Genomic DNA, 25,159 nt, shown 5'->3' with positions numbered 1-25,159 from the left:
TATAGGCCATGATTTATAACATTTCAGGTTCGCTTTACGAATCCGCTAAGGGGTTTTTGCCATTTCTCTGTGTAAATGGAGTTCGTTTCCTTTGATGGATTCTCGCCTAAAACACAGTTACTCTGCCACTCTCCGTTAACACGCATAACATTCATATAAACACGAGATATTTGGATTGCCATCGATCCTTCCGTGATCGATGGTCAATAAACATGCCTTTACAATTGGGATTTCAATCCTCCCGCACACATATATAACAGAAGTGAAAGACTTAATACACAGACATGTAGAAACTCGCAAAACACATATTTATTATATACAGTACAACTAAAACATTTCAACCTTAACATGGGTTCTTCCCCGACTACATCAGTCTAAGCACTGATTACACAATCTATTCATGTCACTATGTGTTTCCCTCTCTATATATAAGGAAGCATTGTTGGATCGGTTCACAGAAGGATCCGATCAACCCTCTAATAAAAAGCCCTTAAAGCTCTCATTACATGCATGCATACAACACATGGTAGATTACATTTAGATCAAGTCTTTGAGACTTATCACTTCCATCTTTAAATCTGTTTTAAAATAGATTTTCCCCTGTTTTGCTCCATGGTCCACGCTATCCTCTCTTTGCTCTGCTTCAGATTCCTCTTTGATTAGGGGGGTTAGATGCTCCTGCATCAGACTCCCGATGCACAAAATTTTATGACCTCCTGGTCATATGCTTCTCCTTGTCCTTGGCGATTCTACCCGCTGCATTTCTTTAGTGGAACTGCCTTCATGGTCTTTTGTGAGCTGCAACCAAACCTCTGCATTAATAGTCTTCCTTTTTTACATGACACCTCACCAAGCCCTCCTCACTCGGTCTTTTGGCATCCTTCTAGTTCTCTCCTCTGGAACCATATGAGCACACCTTGCTCTAAGTTTGCTGCAAGTCATCTCACCTTCTACTGTCGCTATCTGCACGATAGTAAGACCACAAACTCTCCAATTTTAAACAACTATACCTCCTTTCACTTCTTCTTGCACTCCTTCTTCACGTAGAATCATATTCTACTCTAATACCACTTGATGAAAAGAGATCTTGGGGGTAAGTAAAAATCCCTTTCCTTAAACAAAACAATTATGAGGCCTATGGGTTATGGGCCCACAAATCCTTATCGGAAGCTTTCTAGGCTTTAAGCCTTTTAAATTATAATCACGGACTTACATTAGAAGCCGAGCCAATATAACTATGGGGTTCAAGCCTTAACCCTGCAGCCACTCATAACACAAAATACACGGGAAACCATGTAAATCCCGCTCCATTTCAAATATACAGACTTCAAAAATAATACACCCGCCTCTATATATATCGGCGGGTTTGTTCCTTTTGTCGCTTCTCAACGACGCTCCACCTTTGACCTTTGATACCTGACTATCGACACCTCCGATCGCCGATTGGTTTATCAGTGATATCGCCATATTCGCTCGTCGGCCGTTGGCGTTGATCACGCTCACGCTATCTCTTAAGTCCCTGATTGCGATTAGCGATTAGATCTGCATCGTCGATCTACTTTCTGATCTGACGGTTGCGATTTAATCGCATATCGCTATCACTACATTTCAAAGGCTTGTTCTGACTGGCTCAATGTGCCAACCTGATATGCGTTCCAGACCCGATAAGGGTATATGCCATGATTTATAATATTTCAGGTCCACTTTACAGATTTGCTAAGGGGTTTTCACTATTTCTCTATGTAAATGGAGTTCGTTCCCTTTGATGGATTCTCGCCTAAAACACAATTACTTTGCCACTCTCTGTTAACACACATAACCTTCATATAAACATGAGATCTTTGGATCTCCATTGATCCTTCTGTGATCAATGGTCGATCAGCATGATTTTAGAATTGGGATTTTAATCCTCCCACACACATATATAATAGAAGTGAAAGACTTAATACACAGACATATAGAAACCCGAAAAACACATATTTATTATATACAGTATAGCTAAAGCATTTCAGCCTTAACATAGGTTCTTCCCCGACTACATCAGTCTAAGGACTGATTACACAATCTATTCATGTCACTCTGTGTTTTCCTCTATATATATAAGGAAGCATTGTTGGATCGGATCACGGAAGGATCCAATCAACCCTCTAACAAAAATCCCTTAAAGCTCTCATTACATGCATGCATACAACACATGGCAGAATACATTTAGATCAAGTCTTTGAGACTTATCACTTCCATCTTTAAATTTGTTTTAAAATAGATTTTCCCCTGTTTTTCTCGATGGTGCATGTTTTCCTCTCTTTACTCTGCTTCAGATTTCTCTTTGATTAAGGGGGGTTAGATGCTCTTGCATCATTTTTCATCACATAGAAGACACGTGTGTTCTATTTTTTCCATTTGTTCCCACCTTCTTGTTCCAATTTCTAGGTTTTGCAAACTCATATTTATCCTACATGCCAATTGTCTTTCAAAGACTGATATGGACATAGGTCAACATTTGGATTCCTCATATACAACCATAGGATTTATTTCCATACTATAATAGTTGATACACTCCTTTGTCTTTTTGCCAAATTTTCTCACTTACATTATGTTGAACTATATCTCTAATAGCAACTCACAAATGATACAATGATTAAAGTTATAGATAATTCAAGACCAACTACCTGTGGATATGGGTATGTGCAAGCATGTAATATATGGACCCAAACGTTAGAGACGAGAGTCAATGAAACCTGGATACAAAGGTCCATTAAAATATTCTAGAGGCATGTACCCCAATGTCTGAGCTACCTGGATAGATATTTGATGCTTTTGACAATTGTTCTCTGCTATCGAATTCTATTCCTATTCTTGAATTGATCGTAAATTCTTAAGAGCCACGGTGCAATATTGTGTTGAAGTGGATAAGGGGCCTTCTCCAAAAACTCTTGCACGACTACTTCCATAGGCCAGAACCACCATTGTCTAGAGTATGGTGGGATGGAAGTGCACAAGTCAACAAAGGGACCTCGTTTTCTCCATAGAGGACAACAACTTCACCTACTTCTTACTCTTAAAGAGCCCTCTCCCATCCATTTAAAGAAGAATCAATGTTTTGTCTCAACTATATTTTCTCTACTACCGATTTCAATGGTTTATTGGTGCTGGCAACTTTCGTCAAACATTTTTTGTTAACCCTATGTGGAAGTATTTTTTCTTAGAATGTGCTCGGAGCCTTTTGTACAAGTGATCTTAAACTACAAAAGTAATTAGTCTACTTATCCCTCTAAATTGTATGTTAATTAACAAATTTTGTATGAAATTTTGAGTTTGGCATTTTGTCAAACTTTTTTTGGGTTTGCTAGTTTATGCTTGATTGAATGGTTTTCTGGGACATAATCTCTTTATTTTAAACTTAGTGGAAAATGATTGCCTAATACACCAAATGCAACAATAACCCCAAATCCAAGCAATTTAAGAGGAAGTAAGGGAGAACATTTTATGAAACACAACTATAATGATATGAACTTTGTTTATTCTTCAAATCCTTGTTGTAAATGTAGATTTAGAGTTTGAATGCACCCAAAACTTGGAATAAAACTTAGTTTGACTTTCTGGAGTATTTCGCAGCCTCTATACAATAGTGGGTCACCTATACAAGGAATATTTAACCAATGTTTTCACTTACCAATGAGGAAATGAGGTGAACATTTAGCTTACTATTGGCCACAACCTCAAAAATATGGTTCCAATCTCCAACCTTAAGAAAATTATGAGTTCTTTTTAGTGCACCCTCACTCCTCCATACAAAGAATCCCTTTTGTGTAGTGGAACGCCCCAAAACCTGATTATAATTTAGTATTCATGCGACTACAAGAATGGAATTCCTAGCCAAAGGAAATGTGCCCAATCTCAGCCACATCCTCTATAAAAATGCAACAGTCAATAAGCAGTAAATCAACCTTCCATATAACTCAAACATGCCCTAGAAATATGGTGAAAATCACCCCCAATAACAGTGATATAGCTTGGACTTTGTTTGATTTAGAAATATATGGGTACAAACTTCTAAATTGCTTCCAATTCGTCTTTGCCTTCACAAATTTGACCCATAGTTTATTGAATCAACAAAAATCACTACATTGAGGGTTTGCACCTCTTCTCCTGTCATTTGATCCCTATATTTCCATTGTCATACCAGCCCAGGAAGATTTCAAACTAGTAACATGGAATAGGGTCATAAATACATATGATTCCCTTCTTACCCCTTTCGCACGATTCTACAAAACTAAATGCATCCTTTAATTTTCCAAGAATATCCTTCGGAATCAGCGTCTCCAGCTTCTGTGTTAAAAACTCTTTCATAGCTTCAAAATGTATGTTCTGCATTTCCACAAAAATATCGAATGAATGATGGTTAAAATCATTGTGAAAGGCTTTATACGTCTAATTGCTTCATTAACTATAGTCTTCCCATAGCCCTATTTAAATGACGATAAGGCTACTAGTATAAATTCAACCTTAGGCAGAACTGTTGAAGAAGTCGGATTCACTAAACACACACAGCTTATAATCACCCATCGCAGTTTTCGAAAATAGCTCTCCTTAGACTTTGAATACAGGTGCAGAGAGCAGCAACTGCCACAAAACTTCATGCAAAGAATCATTATGCTCATGGTAGAGTCAATGAAGAAGAAAACAAATTGACTTAATGGAAATTAAAAAAAGAGTTTTGAATTTTATTACAACCTTAAGTTTATATCACTAGATGATCATATAAATTAAATGTTTCCTAAATATAGAAATACATAAAATGAGTTACGTGTGGGAGAAAAGAAAGAAAGAAAAGAAAACAGTTCCAAAAAATTCAATGATTTATACATAATTTTCAAAACAAGTAAGAAATAGTTATTATAAATAACAATATTATTGAAAATTTTGATATTTATCTAAATTTAATTTATAGATGAAAAGAAACTAATAAATATAAATAATTTTATAAGATAAAACAATCATAATTATATAATAATATAATTCGCAGTTTTATAAAATAATATCAATCATGTTTTAAAATTCACTAAAAACAATATGATGGAATATAATATAAAAACAATGATATAAAAATAAAGAGTAGTTTTATGTGCGACTTTTTGGAAAGTTTTGAGCTTCATTAAAATCACAAGGAGTGCCTTAAAGATTTTTGAGGGTGTTGAATCCATATATGCAGTAAAAAAACGAGTTTAAACAACACAAATCAAGATTTGACCACAAAAATTTTAGCCAAAAATCCACCAAAAACTCCAAAATATCAGACCTAAAAATTACTCCAAAAAAATATCAAACTAACTAAATACAGCTTTTCTTTTGATTTAATTATTTTTATATAAAAAATTCATCTCTCTTGATCTCGGGCCTTGCAAGGATTTCTCTTTCCAATTTGTCTTTGATTTAATTATTTTTATATAAAAAATTCATCACTCTCGACCTCGGGCCTTGCAAGGATTTCTCTTTCCAATTTCTCACTTGACAAATCCAAAAGACTTTGCATAGCAAGAAAATCTGCTGCCTGCAATAACATAATATAAAACATATCAACCAGCATTCAATTACATTACTTATTGACTTTTAAAAAGATAATACTCCACATTATTTTTATGATAACATTACCTTTATTATATCCCGCAGTGTTGATATGTCCACGCTGATAAAATTCTCATCCCACTCTTTAATTTCACGTGAGGTTTGAGTTGAGTTGCGTAAATGATAGTCATAGTATTGGATCACCTTTTCCAATATTGGAGTGGATACATAAACAGGCACAGTTGCATGAGATATATCGATGAATTCTGCCATATTCTTTATCACCTTCGACTCCATTGCAATTTCTCTGACCACCTGAAAAATTTCTCCGTCAGACGTTTCCAGTGCCACTGTGTTGACCATATCGTTTTCCATTGATCGTTCGACTCAGATCCTGTGTCCGAAGTCAAAGGGTAGAAATACAAATTAACGTCCCAAGTCAAAGGGTAGAAATACAAATTAACGCGAGCTGAACTTAGATATTAATGTGCAGTTGAGAGAGAAATATAAAACATTTATATATATATATATATATATATATCACAGAGTCTTTTCACTGAGCTTTTTCCACCACCGACATATGTTATGATCATTTTTAGTATTTATTTTATATCAAATTAAGTTTTATTTTTGTAAGTTTGGTTGGATTACATTTTTATTATTATGGTTATGATAATCTTCTTAAAGATCGACATACATGATGATCAATGTGAAATTATGATCATTTTTACTATTTATTCTATGTCAAATTAAGTTTTTATTTTTGTAAGCTTGGTGGAACTACATTTTTATTATCATCATTATGATAATTTTCTCTAAGGACTGACATACATGATGATCATCGTATTATTATTATTATTATAATGTGAAATTATGATCATTCTTACTATTTATTATTATTATTATTATAATGTGAGATTATGATCATTCTTACTATTGGTGGTCATAGCTGCCACAATATTTTATAGAGTTCAAATAACAATTGATAGATAATTGTAACTTCAAATAAAAAACATATAAAATATATACATTCCATAAAGCAAGGTTTGCAAAAAGAGGTTATTCTATGTGTTGTGTAGGATCAAGTTGCCGCTGCCCCCTGTGGCTGAAGATCAATGAATGGCCTGTGAAAATACTGGTAGAACTCATGTCCTATATGTTCCTATGTCATCCAAGTACCAAAATGTTGTTGCGCTACTTCTTTAGATAGACTGTGAGAAATCTGGTTCCTTTCCCTATAGATATGACGACAAATTACATAGTCATAGCTTTAAATAGAAGCATTCCACGAACTAGGGGCATTACTATAATATACTAATGTTATTGTGAATAACAATGATATTAATAACATTAATGTTAATATTAAGAACCCCCACACTGGGTGTTGGCTCCAGACAATTGTCCTTGTCATGCTGACCACAGGTGGATAAGGTGGCCACTTGGCCCATAGATTCAACCCTCATATAGGCTGGCAGGCTCATATTTATACTCGCGAGATGGAATCATTTACTTGCTCCTATTATCGTACATCGTCCCTCATTGGTTCATCATGTTGCCTTATTATTGCAGGAAGAGGCTTACTTTGATGGAGATGGCTGAAGCTGGCGTCATGGCTCGTATGTGTCCTTATTTAAGCCTGCCTTTGGACCCGATGACCACTTCTGAAGATTTATTATTGATGTTAGGTATGCTTAGTGTTTCTCTCTCACTTGTTTATGGTCGTCATGCCTGCACTCTGGATTGCATCCACACACTCTTTAGTTGCCCTATATCTCAGTATGCATTAGACTTCTTGAAATTGGAGGGTCAACATAGCAGTGGAGCACGTTCCAATGTAAATGTAAAAAATACAAAACTTATTCACCAATAAAGTATTAATAAATATTTTGTTTTTATTAGAAGGTTAGGTATTTTCTTTTTATAACAACTTCCCCAATTTCCACTCTGCACTCGTCTACAACATTGGATTGAATGTTATAAGATTAAAATGTCTTCGGTAGTTGGATCCCACAACATAATTGTCAACCAACTTCATTTCCATTACCCTGCTGCCACTCTTCATGCAATCGTTCAGGAACGGTTGGATTTTGGTTTGAGTCTCTCAAATGTGGCTGTTCCTGCTCTCTACAATTGTATTCAAAGTCTAAGCAGAGTTGTTTTCAAAAACTACGATGGGTGATTATAAGCTGCGTGTGTTTAGTGAATCTAACTTCTTCAACGATTTTGCCTAATATTGAATTTATAAGAGTAGTCTTATTGGCATTTAAACAGGGATATGGGAAGATTGTAGTTAATGAAGCAATTAGACGTTTTATCATAAAGTAAAGAGTACAACGAATAGTTCTTTTTTTATAGATATTATGCCAGTGAAACTTTTCCATGCACTAGTTCCTAGGTTAAGTTTGGGAAAACCATCTTTATTCCAAATTTTACCCGACATGTTATCCAAATTAAGGGGTTGTGGGAGATTGCCAATTAGCCTTTCTTAACCTTGTTTAACTATATACCTATTTTCTTAAATCCTGTCCAGATTACGTGATCTAACTTGAAGCTTGCAATTGGAGCATATCCCTTTAATATTTCCTTTTCTTTATATTCTTCATTTCTTTACTCCCCATTTCGAGTTAGGCTTTGGATCCTCTTGACCAACTTATTCATGATTTTGAATAACCTCAAAGTGGTTTATAGATGTGAGGCTTCATTTTTGTTTTGGGTGTTTGCATATGGTGCCGATGTCAATTTATTTCCTTCTTTTCTTTGTATCTGCCATTGTTATCCTTGATCTGTTGTAGGTTTTGGCCCTTTTCTTCTAGGAGTCTTGCAACATTCTCTAGCAAAGTGGTCGTATTCATGACATACGACCACATTTAGCAAAGTGATGGTATTTATGACATAAAAAACATTTGAATTATATTTTCTCGTAATCTATGGTTTGGCGATGTATCCACTCCCCTGTTGTGATATTAATCATAGAAGGAAGCCCCTTTTCTAGATCTTTTCTAAATCGACATCCACACATATTTTGGTGCATGTAAATCGCGAGTCAGCTACCAACTCCACTTTTGATTGCCCCTTTTCTAGATCAACATCCACGCATATTTTGGTGCTTGTAAACTGGGAGCCAACTACCAACTCTACTTTTGATTCCCTTAGCAAGCAGCGCTCCAGTGAGGTAGTAACGGTCTGGTGATTTTAACCCAAATTAGGATCTGAGAAATTTAACCCAAATTAGGATCATAATCAACACTAGATTTTTTCAGCAAAGAAATCGCTAGCAGTGGAGCACATTCCAATGTAAATGTACAAAATTCAAATCTTATTCACCAATAAAGTATTAATAAATATTTCTTTTTATTAGATGGTAAGGTGTTTTCTTTTTATAAAAACTCCCCCAATTTCCACTCTGCATTGATCTACAACATTGGATTTAATGTTAGAAGAATGTCTTCGGTAGTTGGATCCCACAACATAATTGTCAACCAACTTCATTGCCATTACCCTGCTGCCACTAGTTATGCAACCATTCACGAACGATTGGATTTTGGTTTGAGTCTCTCAAATGTGGCTGTTACTGCTCTCTGCAACTGTATTCAAAGTCCAAGCAGAGCTATTTTCGAAAACTACGATGGGTGATTATAAGCTGTGTGTTTAGTGAATCTGACTTATTCAATAGTTTTGTCTAAATGTTGAATTTATAAGAGTAGTCTTATCAACATTTAAACAGGGCTATGGGAAGACTATAGTTAATGAAGCAATTAGACGTTTTATCAGAAAGTAATGTGTACAAGGAGGCATGTAAAGCCTTTCATAATGATTTTGAGCATCGTTCATTCGATATTTTTGTGGAAATGCAGAAGATACATTTTGAAGCTATGAAAGAGTTTTTAACACGAAAGCTGGAGACGCTGATTCTGAAGGATATTCTTGCAAAATTAAAGGATGCATTTAGTTTTGTAGAATCGGGTGAAAGGGGTAAGAAGGGAATCATATGTATTTATGACCCTATTTCCATGTTACTAATTTGAATCTTCCTGTGTTGGTATGAAAATTGAAATCTTTCATGTAGCTTACAACTTGGTTACATTGCCAGGGGAAAATGTCAATGAAATTGACAGTGGTTGTCAGACTGAAAGTCTCGACAACATCAGCGAAGCAGCCAGTGGGCATTTTCATCATTGAGTGAGCATCAACAAATTTTTCAGTGGGTGATCGATAACAAAGGCAGCAGTGAGCTATTTTCAAACATAGAAAAAGTAACAGTGAGTTGTTCTTCAACAAATTCAGCTAGTGGGCATTAACAAAAAAAGTTGCAGTGCGCAGTTTTCGACATCAACAAATTCGCGAGTGGGCTGTCAACATCAGCGTAGCTAGTGGTCATTCTCAATGTTTTGTAAATGGACAAAGGATGTTGATTTCAAGCAGTTTCTTCAGCATCCAGCTTTGGTGGCTTTTTAGGCAGTGTTTTTTGAGGATCAACTTGAGAACTTGGAAGAGGTTTTCCTGTTCTTATTTTTGACTTATCATTGGGGGGGGGGAATGTTAGCCTCACTCTCACATTAAAAAAAATTCTAAGTCCAAATTATTAAATTAATTAAAATCACGAAAGTTAGGACTTAATCCTACCTTTCTAGATTGAGTTTGTTCCTCATGATTAGGAGTCAGTTTAGTCTTAGTTGGTTGAGATATTCTCTCAAACTAGTTAAGGTCCTAGATTAGTGTGTTGTTGAGATATTTTCTCAACCATAGTGTCCAAGATAGACGTACTATCTTGAGACCAACTTCCTCATGTATTTATTTGTACTATTATCATTCTTTGTACATTGGATGGATTAATAAAGAGAATGTGAGGAACACTGTAAGGTTGAGGCCTCTTTATACCATGTCTGGTTTGGATATATTTCTACTATTTATTTGTATGAGTGGTTTATTATTAGTTGATTGAATTTTCTTCATTCCACTACACAAAAGGGTTGCTTATTATGGAGGAGTGAGGGTGCACTAAGAAGAACTGATAATTTTCTTAAGGTTGGAGATTGCAACCATATTCTAGAGGTTGTGGCCAATAGTAAGCTACACGTTCACCTCATTTCCTCATTGTTGAGTGCAAACATTTGTTAAATATTCCTTGTATAGCTGACCCACAACTGTATAGAGGCTGGAAAATACTCCTGAATGTCAAACTAGGATTTATTCCAAGTTTTGGGTGTATTCACACTCTAAATCTGCATCTACAACAAGCTTGTGAAGAATAAACAAAGATCATATCATTATAATTGTGTTTGATAAAATGTTCTCCCTTACTTCCTCTTAAATTTCTTGGATTTGGGGTTATTGTTGCATTTAGTGTATTAGGCAATCATTTTCCACTAAGTTTAAAATAAAGAGATTATGTCTCAGAAAACCATTGAATCAAGCATAAACCACCAAACCCAAAAAAAGTTTGACAAAATGCAAACTCAAAATTTCAAACAAAATCTGTTAATTAACATGCAATTTGGAGGGATAAGTAGAATAATTATTTATGTAGTTTAAGATCACTTGTACAACAGGCTGCGAGCACGTTCTAAGAAAAAATACTTCTTCATAGGATTCACAAAAGGTTTTTGATCAAAGTTGTCAACATCAATAAACCATTGAAATCGGCAGTAGAGAAAATATAGTTGAGACAAAACATTGATTCTTTTTTTAGATGGAGGGGAGCGGGCTCTTTAAGAGTGATAAGTAGGCAAAGTTGTTGTCCTCCCCGAAGAACACGAGGTCCCTTTGTTGACTTGTGCACTTCCATCCCGCCATACTCTAGACAATGGTGGTTCTAGCCTATGGAAGCAGTCGTGTAAGAGTTTTTGCAGAAGGCCCCTTATCCACTTCAGCACAATATTACACCGTGGCTCTTAATAATTTACAATCAATTCAAGAATAGGACTAGAAGTCCATAGCAGAGAAAAATTGTCAAAAGAGTCAAATATCTATCTAGGTAGCTGGGACATTGGGGTACATGACTCCAGAATATTTTAATGGATAGATTGCTACGAAGCATGTCGATGTTTACAACGTTGTAATGTTGATGATGGAGATTGTCAATGGAAGGAAGCCTAACCATTGTATCCAGGTTTCATTGAATCTTTTCTCTGATGTTTGGGTCCACATATTACCTTCTTGCACATAACCATATCTGTAGGTAGTTGGTATTGAATTATCTATAACTTTAATCATTGTATCATTTGTGAGTTGCTATTAGAGATATAGTTCAATGGAAAGTAGGTGAAAATTTTGGTGACAAAGGAACATATGAACTACTATAGTATGAAAATGAATCCTATGGTTATATATGAGGAATACAAACATTGACATAAGTCCATATAAATCTCCAAAAGACAATTGACATGTAGGATAAATATGAGTTTGCAAAACCTAGAAATTGGAACAAGAAGGTGGGAACAAATGGAAAAAATAGAACACACGTGTCTCTTGCGTGATGAACAACCCTTTGAAGACGAAACTTAGTTTTTTCTAAATTGTTCCAATTATGACAAACTTTTAGTCCAAAGGGCTAAATGCTTTGTTGAATTTTCTAGCAAACATATAGGAAGCTTTCCAAATGAACTGTAGTTTCTTTTAGATATGAAAATCTTTCAATACAAAGTGTTGAATGCTTTGTCGAATGGAATTTTTAGCAAATATATAGGAATAATTTTCAAGTTGTTGTTAGAATATAGAAAAAAATCATTTTTCTAGCACAAGAAGAGATGAAAAGTTTATAAATGTATTGATATACAAGGAAATTTGAGCGATATGTATTTGTATTTACATCACATACCTTATACAACTAAATATAAAAAGATAAATTTCATGGACTCTATTTTTATGATGTCTCATAAATTTGTTTGAGTTCTTCCAGGATGGTAATAAAAGTTATGTTATATTTAATTTCAAATTCTTTTTCTCAACTAGATTCTTGGGTCATTTCTCCTTCTGCCACGTTTCCTCTCTGTACATACTACTTCAAAAATATAATCTATAACCTATTTAAATATTTCCTCTGGAAAAGAGAACTCGGCGAGTAATTTAAATGAATATTGCTCAAAAGCCATGACAAAGTCACGTCAAAGTCCTGCTTCCTCTTCAAAACGATGTGTACACTAATTTCTTTAAATTACATTTTGATTTATTTTTGATTTATATTTTGATAGAATTAATTAAGTTGATGAAATGTTTGTGATTTTTGTTTATAGAATCCAAATGTAGACTTAATTGACATAGCCTTCATTGTTGGACAGAGAAAAACTTGCAACTTTTTTATAAAGGATCCCTCTATTAGTACATTTTTGTGCAAGTTGAAGTATACACTCATAATCTTTATTGTATCTTCAGTAATTTTGGTTTGTCTGCGTTGAGACAAAATGATATTATGCAATCATAAAAGGAGTAAATTTGTTGATCCTTGATGTAGCAATTTTTTTGGTGTTGCGTTAGTTTTCCTCCATACTTTAAATTAATATGGTTTATTTTAATGAAAAGAAACCAAACGACATGGAGGTCCTATGACAATTGTCCTTGAAAGTACATGCAGCAGTGGCTTTGTTCAAGTAAGCGGAAATCATTTTATAGTTTGAATTACTATGAAGGAAGGGAGGTTCTCTAATTGAGTTAAATGGCTCAGTATGCTCCTACTTTCATATTCTCAATCAGAATCAAGAACCTGCATATTTTCCAAGAGAAAGTGGGAGAGTAATGAGGATGGAATCAGCCCCTACAAGATGATGAAGGCAATAATCTGGTGATTGATTCAATTTCTAGACACTCCTTATTACCCTACAAGGATTACAAGGATAGCTACTACGAGAAAAAGGAAATTAGCTTCTAATCATGTGAATAGGCCCACTCCCTATGAATACCATGGTAAAAATGTTTCATTTGGCTGTTAGAAATATCATGGAATGGTTTGAAGTTCCACGCACTCCTCTCTACCTTGAAGTTCTTTTCGGGCATGGTTTTGATTGATGTTACAACTTGTATGATGTTGTACTGACACAATAGTAATGCATTCTAAGAATATCTTTTCCAAGCTAGGATAAGACATGTTGTTGTTTTATACATATTAACTCACTCTAGAATGAGATCTTGTTAGAAGAGTAATATGGATACTAAGTCCAAAATCGATCAGTAAAGCTACCTTTGTAACAAGATGAACCAATATAATTAGGCATAATTCAAAACTATTATAAGGAGATATAGATATGCATCTGTAACATTTTCTATATGGATACTGAGTTCAAAATCGATCAGTAAAGATACCTTTTGTTTATTGCCTTTTGTGAAAAAAGAAACCAATATAATCACTCAGAATTCAAAATTATTATAAGGAGATCCAACTATGCATTTGTAACATTTTCTCAATTCATTCGAGCAAGTGAAATATTTAACTTTACAGTCTTTATTTGAATAAAAAGGACTTGGCATGGGTCTTTGAGAAGCCAGAAACACAATTTTTGTCAATATTTACCAAAGTTCACATACAAACAACATTTTTTTGAATAAAAACCTTGATAAGCTACTAGATTCATGGAAGGAAAACATAAATTATTCCACATATTCTAAAACCTAAATTCTTCCTCATATTGCATGTTAGGATATGCATGTAAGTAATTTGTGTTGAAATAACTTATAGTATTGTATGTTAGGATATGTATGCAAGTAATTTGTGTTGAAATAATAGATAGAATTTGGATAAAGGATTATTCACAAATAAATGTCTCTACACTAGAAAAGGGTATGATTTGAGTTCAAAAGAAATTTTATCTGAAACGTGTCTATTCCAAGTATTCAAGATAGTCCAAAAATGTTGAACTTTTAGGCACTTGAAAACCTTTACCCACCTTTAACACGATTACCTAAAAATTGTAGATTCAAAAAGACAAATCATTATTAGGCGGCTGATGCAAACATAATAGGAATTGTAAAAGTTGCCAATAAGAAGAAATACAATTAACAATTGCACTGAGCATTTTTTAGTGTTATGCAACCATGCAACATATATCTAAAATATATCATTACACCTCAAAAAACCTCAAAATATATCTAGTAGTTGTTAATAATACCTCAAAAAACTACAAAATTAAGGGAATTAATTAATACTCAAAATTTTGTATAACCATACCCATGGGGCATACAACAAACAATGACAAGGTGTTATGTTAACGCACTTTGTGTTGTAAAGGTCATTGGTTCTCAACTAGAAGGGAAGGACTTGCAGAGATATGATTATGATGATGATGTTAAACATGTTTTTGGGTTGTTGAATGCTTTTGTATATTGCAAAAGCCTCACAGATATAGTATAACCTTTCTTGTCTGGTCTCATTCTTGCATCATCACATCATTTAATATACTTTAAATCTTTTGTTTTCATCAATGAATGTGTAAATTTTTGGATTCTGAAACTACTTGTTGAAGGTTACTAATATTTTGTTCAGTATTCATAATTTTCTCATCTTTTGTTTCTTTTTTGGGTAAAAATTAAAGAGCTCCAATTTAGTGAGTTAAAGTGGAATGGACTCTTGTAAACTCCTATTGACTGAAAAAGATAAGTTTTGGGTTTTGATGTAGGTCGAACCATAACAAAATTATTTCACCCATTTACCATTAAAACTTAAAATAAGATAGCCAAGGACATGAATGGCGAGCAGCAGTGGCCCATAGGCTTTGAATAGAAGCATTCCCCAAACTCGGGCCCTTGGCGTCCAATGCGATGGAGCTTCCCTAGCAAACCATGAGCAATGGGACTAATACATCTCCAAACTGTGAACCACAAACACTAGCCACGAACATCCATAAACCATGAGCTATCAAGAACCAAAAGAGAAACCACGAACCTCAAACTGCTACAATCCAATTGAGTGTCCACAAACCATGAACTATTGAAACCCACAAACTGGGAAGGACACGAGACTCCATTGAGAGGCCTTAGAGTCTTATAATGCACAGGTTGACAAGGCAAAGCAAAGTCCCACATTCGAAATAAGGATCCACTAACTGAGACGATAAATTAAAACCTCTTATTGACTGAGAGGAAGCAGAGCATTGTTCGTGAGAGTGGGACCATTACTGAAATCATGAGAGTCGAGGGGAGACCCGAGAGCCACTATGTGAGCATGAGAGGATGGAAATTGCTAGACCAAAGGAGGATGGCTACGTTGACCCTCCAATTTCGAGAAGTCCAATGCATACTTAGATACAGGCCAACTGAAGAGTGTGTGGATGCAATCTGGGGTGCACGCATGGCGACCATAAACAAGCGAGAGAGAAACACTAAGCATAACTAACATCAATAATAAATGTTCAGAACTGGTGATCAGGTCTGGAGATAGGCTTAAAGAAGGACGCATATGAGGCATGATGCCAACTTCAACCATCTCCATCAAAGTAAGCCTCTTTGTGCAATAATAAGGCGACATGATGAACCAATGAGGGATGACGTATGATAACAGGAGCAAGTAAACGATTCCATCTCGTGAGTATAAATATGAGTGTGCCGGCCTGTATGAGGGTTGAAGCTATGGGCCAAGTGGCCACCTAATCCACCTGTGTTCAACATGACAAGGACAATTGTCTGGAGCCAACACCCATTGTAGGGGTTCTTAATATTAATGTTAATGTTATTAATATCGTTGATATTCATAATAACATTAGAATATTATAATAATGCCCCTAGCTCATGGAATGCTTCTATTCAAAGCTATGAAACCCGCCCCTTCTGGTTTGTTGGGGTATTTGGTTAGGAAGGAACCAAAATATTTTTCAAGATAAGGTATCAAACTGGAATCTTACATGTTCCCACATAGTGGCACTTTATAACTTGATCCCTGAGGATGAACTGAAACATAATCACTGGAACAATAACGCAGAAATCATCGACAAGGCTTACCCTTTGGTGTATTTTGAAGGATTTGCTCAACAAGATGGTTGTGGTAGAGGATCAGTTTTGTATTTAAGTGAAGATCATCATTACAAGATGAAGTTGGGTTTAAGGAGAGGCACAAATAAATATGCATAGCTTAATAGCCTTAGGCTTCTTATTTTTTCCCTTGCAAAAAGATGTCAGCAACTGCAGAGATTTGGTGACTCTAAACTAGTCATAAATTGGTTCAATGCACACACTCATAAAAAGGTCTGTGAAAAAACTCTTATATATATATATATATATTACCCATTTCTAAATGTTTTATATTTCTTGTCAACTGCACATTAATAGCTGGCGTAAATTTGTATTTCTACCCTTTGACTTGGGACGTTGATTTTTATTTCTACCCTTTGACTTCGGACACAGGACCTGAGTTGGTTTAAGTCGAACGATCAATGGGAAACGATATGGTCAACACAATGGCACTGGAAACGTCTGACGGAGAAATTTTTCGGGTGGGTAGAGAAATTGCAATGGAGTCGAAGGTGATAAAAAATATGGCAGAATTCATCGATATATCTCATGCAACTGTGCCTGTTTACGTATCCACTCCAATATTGGAAAAGGTTATCCAATACTATGACTATCATTTACGCAACTCAACTCAAACATCACGTGAAATTAAAGAGTGGGATGAGAATTTTATCAGCGTGGACATATCAACACTGCGGGATATGATAAAGGTAATGTTATCATAAAAGTAATGTGAAGTATTATCTTTTTAAAAGTCAATAAGTAATGTAATTGAATGCTGGTTGATATGCTTTATATTATGTTACTGCAGGCAGCAGATTTTTCTTGCTATGCAGAGTCTTTTGGATTTGTCAAGTGAGAAATTGGAAAGAGAAATCCTTGCAAGGCCGGAGATCGAGAGTGATGAATTCTTTATATAAAAATAATTAAATAAAAGAAAATTTGTATTTAGTTAGATTGATATTTTTTTAGGAGTAGTTTTTAAGTTTGATATTTTGGAGTTTTTGGTGGATTTCTGGTGGGAATCTGGCCAAAATTTTGATGGCCAAATCTTGATTTGTGTTGTTTAAACTCGTTTTTTTTACTACATATATGGATTCAACACCTTCAAAAATCTTAAAGGCACTTCTATTCTAAAGAGCCCAGTTGTCAAACTTGTGATATTAATGAAGCCTAAAACTTTCCAAAGAGTCCCATTTAAAATTACTTGTTATCTTTTATATTATATTCCATCATATTGTTTTTAGTGAATTTAAAACATGATTTATTTTATAAAATAAAATAACAAATTATATTATTATATAATTCTAACTGTTTTATCTTATAAAATTATTTATATTTATTAGTTTCTTTTCATCTATAAATTAAATTCAGATAAATATTTTCAGTAATGATGTTATTTATTTTAACTTCAGACAATAAATATCAAAATGTTAATTTAAGTTGCTATTCACAAATTTTAGAAAATGATTTATTTTATTTGATTAATTTACTATTTCTTACTTGTTTTTGAAATAAATCATTCAATTTTTCGGAACCATTTTCTTTTATTTCTCTACACGTAACTCATTAACAAGAAATCAATTTATATTTTCTAATTTTATTCAATTAAATTATTATTATTATGTATTATTAATTTGAATACTAATTTAAATATTCTTATATAGTATTATTAATAATATTAATATCAATAATAAAATTTATGTATATCTATATTTACGGGACATTTAATGTATATCACTTGTACAACAAGCTGTGATCACGTTCTAAGAAAAAATACTTCCGCATAGGATTCAAAAAAAGTGTTTGACGAAAATTGTCAACACCAATAAACCATTGAAATCGACAGTAGAAAAAATATAGTTGAGACAAAACATTGATTCCCTTTTTAAATGAAGGGGAGAGGGCCCTTTAAGAGTGATAAGTAGGCGAAGTTGTTGTCCTCTTTGAAGAATATGAGGTCCCTTTGTTGACTTGTGCACTTCAACCCCACCATACTCTAGACAATGGTGGTTCTAGCCTATCGAAGCAGTCATGCAAAAATTTTTGCAGAAGGCCCCTTATCCACTTCAACACAATATTGCACCGTGGCTCTTAAGAATTTACAATCAATTCAAGAATAGTACTATAAGTCCATCGCAGGGAACATTTGTCAAAAGAGTCAAGTATCTATCCAGGTAGTTGGGACGTTGGGGTACATGCCTCTAGAATATTTTAATGGATAGATTGCTACGAAGCAGGTTGATGTTTACAACGTTGTAATGTTGATGATGGAGATTATCAGTGGAAGGAAGCCTAACCTTTCTATCCAGGTTCCTTTGACTCTTGTCTCTGACATTTGGGTCCACATATTACCTGCTTGCACATACCCACATCCACAGGTAGTTGGTCTTGAATTATCTATAACTTTAATCATTGTTTCATTTGCGAGTTGCTATTAGAGATATAGTTCAATGGAGAGTAAGTGAGAAAATTTGGCAAAAGACAAAGGAACATATGAACTACTTTAGTATGGAAATAAATCTTATGGTTATATAAGAGGAATACAAATGTTGACATAAGTCCATATTAGTCTCGAAAAGACAATTGACATGTAGGATAAATATGAGTTTGCAAAACCTAGAAATTGGAACAAGAAGGTGGGAACAAATGGAAAAAATAGAACACACGTGTCTCTTATGTGATGAACAACCCTTTGAAGATGAAACTTGTTTGTTTCTAAATTGTTCGAAATACGACGAACTTTCAGTCCAAAGGGTTGAATGCTTTGTTGAATTTTCTAGCAAACATATAGGAAGCTTTCCCAATGAACTGTAGTTTATTTTAGATATGAAGCACTTTCATTACAAAGGGTTGAATGCTTTGTTGAATTGAATTTCTAGCAAACATTTACGAATATTTTTCAAGCAGTTGTTAGAATATAGAAAAAAATCATTCTTCTAGCACAAGAAGAGATGAAAAGTTTATAAATGTATTGATATACAAGTCAATTTGAGTGACATATATTTGTATTTACTTATACAACTAAATATAAAAAGATAAATTTCATGGACTCTATTTTTATGATGTCCCATAAATCTGTTTGAGCTCTTCGAGGATGGTAATAAAAGTTATGTTTCATTTAATTTCAAATTCATTTGCTCAACTAGATTCTTGGGTCATTTCTACTTCTGCCACATTTCCTCTCTATACATACTACTTCCAAAATATAATATGTAACCTATTTAAATATTTCCTCTCACAAAGAGAATTCGAGGAGTAATTTAAATGCATATTTCTCAAAAGCCATGTCAAAGTCGCGTAAAATTCCTGCTTCCTCTTCAAAACAATGTGTACACTAATTTCTTCGATTTACATTTTGATTTATTTGTTATTTATATTTGATATAAATAATTAAGTTGATGAAATGTTCGTGATTTTTGTTTATGGAATCCAAATGTAGAATTAATTGACATAGTCTTCACTGTTGGACAAACAAAAACTTGCAATTTGATTATAAAGGGTCCTTCTATTAGTATAGTTTTGTGCAAGTTGAAGTATACACTTGTAATCTTTATTGTATCTTTAGTAATTTTGGTTTCTCTGCTTCGAGACAAAATGATATTATGTGATCATAAAAGGAGTAAATTTGTTGATCATTAATGTAGCAAATTTTTTGGTGATGCATTTGTTTTCCTACATACTTTAAATTAATATGGTTTATTTTGATGAAATGAAGCCAAATGACATGGAGGTCCTAGGACAATTGTCCTTGAAAGCACAGAAAACAGTGGCTTTGTTCAAGTCAGCAGGAATCATTTTAGAGTTTCAATTACTATGAAGGAAGGGAGGTTCTGTAATTGAGTGAAATGGCTCGGTATGCTCCTACTTTAATATTCTCAATTGGTATCAAGCAACTGCATATTTTCCATGAGGAAGTGGGAGAGTAATGAGGATGGAATCAGCCCCCACAAGATGATGAAGGTAATAATCTGGTGATTGATCCAATTTTTAGACACTCCTTATTAGCCTACAAGGACTACAAGGATATCTACTATGAGAAAAAATAAATCGGCTTCTAATCATGTGAATAAGCCCACTCACTATGAAATACAATGGTAAAAATGTTTCATCTGGCTGTTAGAAATATCATGGAATGGTTTGAAGTTCCACACACTCTTCTCTACCTGGAAGTTCTTTTCAGGCACGGTTTTGATTGATGTTACAACTTGTATGATGTTGTACCGACACAATAGTAATGCATTGTAAGAATCTCTTTCCCAAGCCAGGATAAGACATGTTGTTGTTGTATACATATTAACTCACTCTAGGTTTGCTGCAAGTCATCTCACCTTCTGCTGCCACTATCTGCACGACAGTAAGACCACAAACTCTCTAGTTTTAAACAACTATACCTCCTTTCCCTACTGCTTGCACTCCTTCACGTAGAATCGTATTTTTCTCTAATACCACTTGATGAAAAGAGATCTTGGGTGTAAGTCAAAATACCTTTCCCTAAACAAATCAATTATGAGGCCTGTGGATTATGGGCCCACAAAGCCTTATTGGAAGTGTTCTAGGCTTTAAGCCTTTTAAATTATAATCACGGACTTACATTAGAGTCATAGGCAATATAACTATCGAGTTCAAGCCTTAACCCCGCAGCCACACATAATACAAAATACACGGGAAACCATGTAAATCCTGCTTCGATTCACCTATTTAGAGTTCAAAAATAATACACCCGCCTCTATATATATCGGCGGGTCTGTTCCTTTTGTCTCTCCTCAACGTCGCTCCACCCCTGACCTCCGATACTCGGCTACGGAGACCTCCGATCGCCAATTGGTTTATCGACGATATCACCATATTCACTCGTCGACCGTCGGCATTGATCACACTCCCGCTATCTCTTAAGTCCCCAATTGCGATAAGCGATTAGATCCGCACCATCGATCTGCCTTCTGATCTCACGGTTGAAATTTAATTGCATATCGTTATCGCTACATTTCAAAGGCCTGTTCTGACCAGCTCAGTGCACCGACCCGATATGCATTCCGGACGTGATAAGGATATATGCCATGATTTATAATATTTCAGGTCCTCTTTACAGATCCGCTAAGGGGCTTTCATCGTTTCTCTGTGTAAATGGAGTTCGCCGCCTTTGATGGATTCTCACCTAAAACACAGTTACTCTGCCACTCTCAGTTAACACACATAACATTCATACAAACACGAGAGCTTTGGATCGCCATCGATCCTTCCATGATCAATGGTCGATCAGCATGAATTTACAATTGGGATTTCAATCCTCCCACACACATATATAACAGAAGTGAAAGAATTAATACGCAGACATGTAGAAACCCACAAAACACATATTTATTATATACAGTACAACTAAAGCATTTCAGCCTTAACACGTGTTCTTCCCCGACTACATCAGTCTAAGCACTGATTACACAATCTATTCATGTCACTCTATGTTTCCCTCTATATATAAGGAAGCATTGTTGGATCAGATCATGGAAGGATCCGACCAACCCTCTAAAAAAAGCCCTTAAATCTCTCATTACATGCATGCATACAACACATGGCAGTTTACATTTAGATCAAGTCTTTGAGACTTATCGCTTCCATCTTTAAATATGTTTTAAAATAGAGTTTCCCTTATTTTTCTCCATGGTCCATGTTGTCCTCTCTTTGCTCCACTTCGAATTCCTCTTTGATTAAGGGGGAGTTAGATGCTCCCGCATCATTGTTCATCACATAGAAGACACATGTGTTCTATTTTTTCCACTTGTTCCCACTTTCTTGTTCCAATTTCTAGGTTTTGCAAACTCATATTTATCCTACATGCGAATTGTCTTGCAGAGACTGATATGGACTTATGTCAACATTTGTATTCCTCATATATAACCATAGGAATCATTTCCATACTATAGTAGTTCATATGTTCCTTTGTCTTTTGCCAAATTTTCTCACTTATATTCCGTTGAAGTATATCTCTAATATCAACTCACAAATGATATAATGATTAAAGTTATAGATAATTCAAGACCAACTACCTGTGGATATGGGTATGTGCAAGCATGTAATATATGGACCCAAATGTCAGAGACGAGAGTCAATGAAACCTAGATACAAAGGTTATGCTTCCTTACATTGACAATCTCCATTACAACATTACAACGTTGTAAACATCGACCTGCTTCGTAGCAATATATCCACTAAAATATTCTAGAGGCATGTACCACAGTGTCCGAGCTACCTGGATAGATATTTGACTCTTTTGACAATTGTTCCCTGCTATCGACTTCTAGTCCTATTCTTGAATTGATTGTAAATTCTTAAGAGCCACGATGCAATATTGTGTTGAAGTGGATATGGGGCCTTCTGCAAAAACTCTTGCACAACTGCTTCCATAGGCTAGAACCACCATTGTCTAGAGTATGGTGGGATTGAAGTGCACAAGTCAACAAAGGGACCCCGTATTCTCCATAGAGGACAACAACTTCACCTACTTCTTACTCTTAAAGAGCCCTCTCCCCTCCATTTAAAAAAAAGAATCAATGTTTTGGCTCAACTATATTTTCTCTACTGCGGATTTCAATGGTTTATTGGTGTTGACAACTTTCGTCAAACACTTTTTGTTAATCCTATGCGGAAGTGTTTTTTCTTAAAACGTGCTCGCAGCCTTTTGTACAAGTGATCTTAAACTACAAAAGTAATTAGTCTACTTATCCCTGTAAATTGCATGTTAATTAACAAATTTTGTTTGAAATTTTGAGTTTGGCATTTCGTCAAACTTTTTTTGGGTTTGCTGGCTTATGCTTGATTCAATGGTTTTCTGGGACATAATCTCTTTCTTTTAGACTCAGTGGAAAATAATTGCCTAATACACCAAATGCAACAATAACCTCAAATCCAAGCAATTTAAGAGGAAGTAAGGGATAACATTTTATGAAACACAATTATAATGATATGCTCTTTGTTTATTCTTCACAACCTTGTTGTAGATGCAGATTTAGAGTTTGAATGCACCCAAAACTTGGAATAAAACTTAGTTTGACTTTCTGGAGTATTTCACAGCTTTTATACGATAGTGGGTCACCTATATAAGGAATATTTAACCAATGTTTTCACTCAACAATGAGGAAATGGGGTGAAAATTTAGCTTACTATTGGCTGCAACCTCAAGAATAAGGTTCCAATCTCCAACCTTAAGAAAATTATGACTTATTTTTAGTGCACCCTCACTCCTCCATACTAAGAAGCCATTTTATGTAGTGGAACGTCCCAAAGTCTGATTATAATTTAGTATTCATGCGACTACAAGAATGGAATTCACAACCAAACGAAATGTGCCCAATCTCAGCCACAACCTCTATAAAAATGCAACAACCAATAAGTAATAAGTCAACCTTCCATATAACTCAAACATGCCCTAGAAATATGGTGAAAATCATCCCCAATAACAGTGATACAGCTTGGACTTTGTTTGATTTAGAAATATATGGGTACAAACTTCTAAATTCCTTCCAATTCGTCTTTGCCTTCACAAATTCGACCCATAGTTTATTCAATCAACAAAAATCACTACATCGAGGGTTTGCGCCTCTTCTCCTGTCTCTTGATCCTTTGAGACCTGCAAGGATTTGTCTAAACCAAATGCTCCCCTTGTGGTGCCCTTTTCTCACTAAAGAGAATTATATAGACTTTAGTAGTCATATATATATATATATGTGTGTGTGTGTGTGTGTGTGTGTGAGAGAGAGGCTGAGGTAGTAGACTTATTCTATTTTTATAATTTATCATTAATAATATACATTATCCAAAAAAATACCAACTTTGTCATTTTTATTCAAATAATAATAATAATAAAATAGACAAGATAATTTATACAATTTATTAGTTACATAAAAAATAATTTTGTAATTTAATAATAATATTCTTAAAAAGTGCAACATTTAATTCACACACTCTAATATTTACTCTATAATTTATTTGTAAAGTATTTAGATAATGTAAGTTTCATTCTTCTATTTTTAACTCTGAATAATTTAAAATAAGAATGCTTAAACCATTTATTAATAACAATAATTAAATAAAAAAGCTTAAGAATAAATAAATAACTTTTCAATATATTATTTTTTTATTTTAAAATTTAAAATTTAATAAATAATTTTTATAAATTGTATTTAATTTATTAATAATTAGATTATATATATATTTATTAATAACTTATTAACTCCCAATAAATATGTTAAAAAGCATAATTCAGATAATATAAAATAAAATAAATGATATGATATCAAAAAAAGACTTAGAAACCACTGGGTTTCTTGCATGACCAAGTGACATGTCACCTTCAACCACAGCGAGGAAGATACCAAAGTTGAATAAAAAAAGAAGAATATTATTTGTCTTTGGAAGAAATTGATACATATTGCAGAATCTTTGTAGCTTTAGACTTGTGAATGGTGCTGATCTGGTGCCCTCGCTACTAACGGGCATAAGAATGATTGTACCAGATACAAATGATATACCTTCTTGCTTGGAGACAATGGAGCTTGCGGAAATGTAGAGCAAAAATCATTCTGGAAATCCTTAGTATGGATGTGTTGGACTGTATTATGAAGCAAAGGATTTAGTCTCAGCGAATTTAGATTTGGTGACATTG

At 34.4% G+C, this 25,159-nt stretch overlaps 2 protein-coding genes across 2 annotated transcripts; one reads left to right on the top strand and one right to left on the bottom strand.

Moving 5' to 3' along the window:
- Positions 1-5,443: 5,443 nt before the first annotated feature.
- LOC149171415 (SKP1-like protein 3) lies at positions 5,444-5,940 on the bottom strand. The gene is made up of 2 exons (XM_089425959.1): positions 5,653-5,940; positions 5,444-5,551 (listed from the first exon to the last, which is right to left on the bottom strand). Exons 1-2 carry the CDS (start codon positions 5,938-5,940, stop codon positions 5,444-5,446), a joined length of 396 nt encoding a protein of 131 aa, XP_089282085.1.
- A 10,979-nt stretch (positions 5,941-16,919) lies between these two features.
- LOC149171414 (SKP1-like protein 3) lies at positions 16,920-17,356 on the top strand. The gene is made up of 2 exons (XM_089425958.1): positions 16,920-17,207; positions 17,309-17,356. Exons 1-2 carry the CDS (start codon positions 16,920-16,922, stop codon positions 17,354-17,356), a joined length of 336 nt encoding a protein of 111 aa, XP_089282084.1.
- Positions 17,357-25,159: the final 7,803 nt, after the last annotated feature.

This window comes from Pinus tabuliformis, chromosome 4_2 (assembly GCF_031772625.1).
Source record: "Pinus tabuliformis cultivar Carrire ecotype Pingquan chromosome 4_2, CPIR1, whole genome shotgun sequence".
NCBI classification, from domain to species: Eukaryota; Viridiplantae; Streptophyta; class Pinopsida; order Pinales; family Pinaceae; genus Pinus; species Pinus tabuliformis.
This window is presented reverse-complemented; position numbering and strand designations above follow the sequence as displayed.